Source organism: Colobus angolensis, unplaced genomic scaffold, assembly GCF_000951035.1.
Source record: "Colobus angolensis palliatus isolate OR3802 unplaced genomic scaffold, Cang.pa_1.0 Scaffold66, whole genome shotgun sequence".
In the NCBI taxonomy this organism is placed as follows: Eukaryota; Metazoa; Chordata; class Mammalia; order Primates; family Cercopithecidae; genus Colobus; species Colobus angolensis.
Genome location: NW_012120265.1, coordinates 3117162 through 3119368, shown reverse-complemented (window position 1 = coordinate 3119368; position 2207 = coordinate 3117162). Strand labels below are relative to the sequence as shown.

Sequence of the window (2207 nt, the reverse complement as noted above, 5' to 3'; positions counted from 1 at the left end):
AAAAAAAAAAAAAAGAGGAAAAGGGCCATTCTGGGGAACATGGCTAGACCCCGTCTCTAGAAAAAATTAGCCAGGCATGAGGGCACACACCTGTAGTCCCAGCTTCTTAGTGGAGGGGTAAGGTGGAAGGGTCACTTGAGCCAGGGAGGTCAAGTCTGCAGTGAGCTGAGATCATGCCACTGCACTCCAGCCTGGGTGACAAAGTGAGACCCTTTCCTAAAAAGAAAAAGAGGAAATGGGAATTCCTTTCCCTTTCTCAGTGTAGCCCAATGTATTTAAATGCCACCTCTATGATCTGATGCCACCTGCCCACCCACCGTGGTTTATCATTCTTCAAACTTTCCTTCTTCCAAGGTGTGTGATAAGGGGATGGGTACAGTTCAAAAGTTACGGGGCTGTCACTGGGTGATGGTGACCTGTTTGGGAGGATGGACTGGGGTTTTACTGTCTTTTCCTCCCCACTCCCATAGTTTGCTGAGAAGTTCCAGGAAGTGAAGGAAGCAGCCAGGCTGGCCAGGGAGAAATCTCAGGATGGCGGGGAGCTCACCAGTCCAGCCCTGGGGCTCGCCTCCCACCAGGTCAGCACTCCCTACTCTCCTATGCCTGCCTGGGCACCTGTGAGTCAGCCAGGTGCTCAACTGATATTGGGGGACCTTGATATTGGGAGACTGGGGCACTGTGCTGGTCCTCAAGACCCAATGCTTCCAGATGACCTAAAGTTAGACCCATGGCAGGGACCACGGAGGAGGGGTGTGGAGTGTGTCATAGAGGGTCTGGACCTTGCCTGGGGCCGGCGGGGTGCACCCAGTAGGTCCCAGTAGCAAGACCAGCTCAGGCCGGGCGCGGTGGCTCATGCCTGTAATCTTAGCACTTTGGGAGGCCGAGGTGGGCGGATCACGAGGTCAGGAGATGGAGACCATCCTGGCTAACATTGTGAAACCCCGTCTCTACTAAAAAGAAATTAGCCGGGGATGGTGGCGGGCACCTGTGGTCCTAGCTGCTTGGGAGGCTGAGGCAGGAGAATGGCGTGAACCCAGGAGGTGGAGGTTGCAGTGAGCCGAGATTGCGCCACTGCCCTCCAGCCTGGGGGACAGAGCGAGATTCCGTCTTGGAAAAAAAAAATCAGCTCAGATGGCAGGATGGAAAACTAGAAATTGAAATGCTAAGTGTGGCTGGGCGCAGTGACTCACGCCTATAATCCCAGCAATTTGGAAGGCTGAGGCGGGAGGAGCACTTGAGGCCAGGAGTTCAAGACCAGCCTGGCCAACATGGTGATACCCTGTCTCTATTAAAAAATACAAAAATTAGCCAGGCGTGGTAGCATGCGCCTGTAGTCCTAGCTACTCAGGAGGCTGAGGCAGGAGAATTGCTTGAACCCAGGAGGTGGAGGTTGCAGTGAGCCGAGATCGTGTCACTGCACTCCAGCCTGGGTGACAGAGTGTGAGTCTGTCTCAAAGAAAAAAAGGAAAGAAAGAAATGGCTAAGTGTGAGGCAGAACAACTAACTGTCCCTGCGTGTTTTCCCACATTAATTTAGTCAGCTTTATTTATTGAGCACCTGCTGGGTACCAGGTCTAGGGCTGTGCACAGGAGTTGCAGAGATGAAAAAAAGCAGGCTGGACTCTGTCTACCCTCAAAGCCAGTGGTCCAGGCAGTGGGGTTGCTCCTGAAATACAGATTCAGCCTGGGCTGGACTTCCTGCTGACATCCTAAACGGGATGTTGAAGTTCGGCCGCGGGGAAGGGAACAGCAGGGAGCTATTCGATTGTCCCCCTCCCCTACTTTACAGGTTCCAAGTATCTTGGTTTAGACTAACCTGCATCAGACTTGCTCCTGGGGGTGGTGAAAGCCCAGGAAGGCAAGGTTGAGGGCGTGGGCATGGAACTCCCAGCCTAGGGGCCATAGGGAGCCATGGAGGGTGCATGAGGTGGGGAGGGACACACTTGGATCCTGTGCTGTGAAGGACCTGCTTAGGGTGCGTAGGTCAATTGGACCCCCGATGTGACGACCCCAGTCACATCAGCCTTGATCCCAGCTGATGTGGGGTCGTGACCTACTCTTCCCCATGCACAGGTGCCCCCGAGCCCCCTCGTCAGTGCCAACGGCCCCGGCGAGGAAAAACTGTTCCGCAGCCAGAGCGCTGATGCCCCCGGCCCCACAGAGCGCGAGCGGCTAAAGAAGATGCTGTCTGAGGGGTGAGGGGCGGGA

At 54.9% G+C, this 2207-nt stretch overlaps 1 protein-coding gene across 3 annotated transcripts in view; it reads left to right on the top strand.

Annotated features, from left to right (window-relative positions):
* Positions 1–2207, top strand: part of HOMER3 (homer scaffolding protein 3) — a 17316-nt gene that overhangs the window by 11615 nt on the left and 3494 nt on the right. For all 3 annotated transcript variants that reach the window (XM_011925832.1, XM_011925831.1, XM_011925830.1), the window contains 2 exons: positions 471–578; positions 2073–2194. In XM_011925832.1, the coding sequence (XP_011781222.1) occupies positions 471–578; positions 2073–2194 (230 nt within the window). The remainder of the gene's footprint in view (positions 1–470; positions 579–2072; positions 2195–2207) is intronic.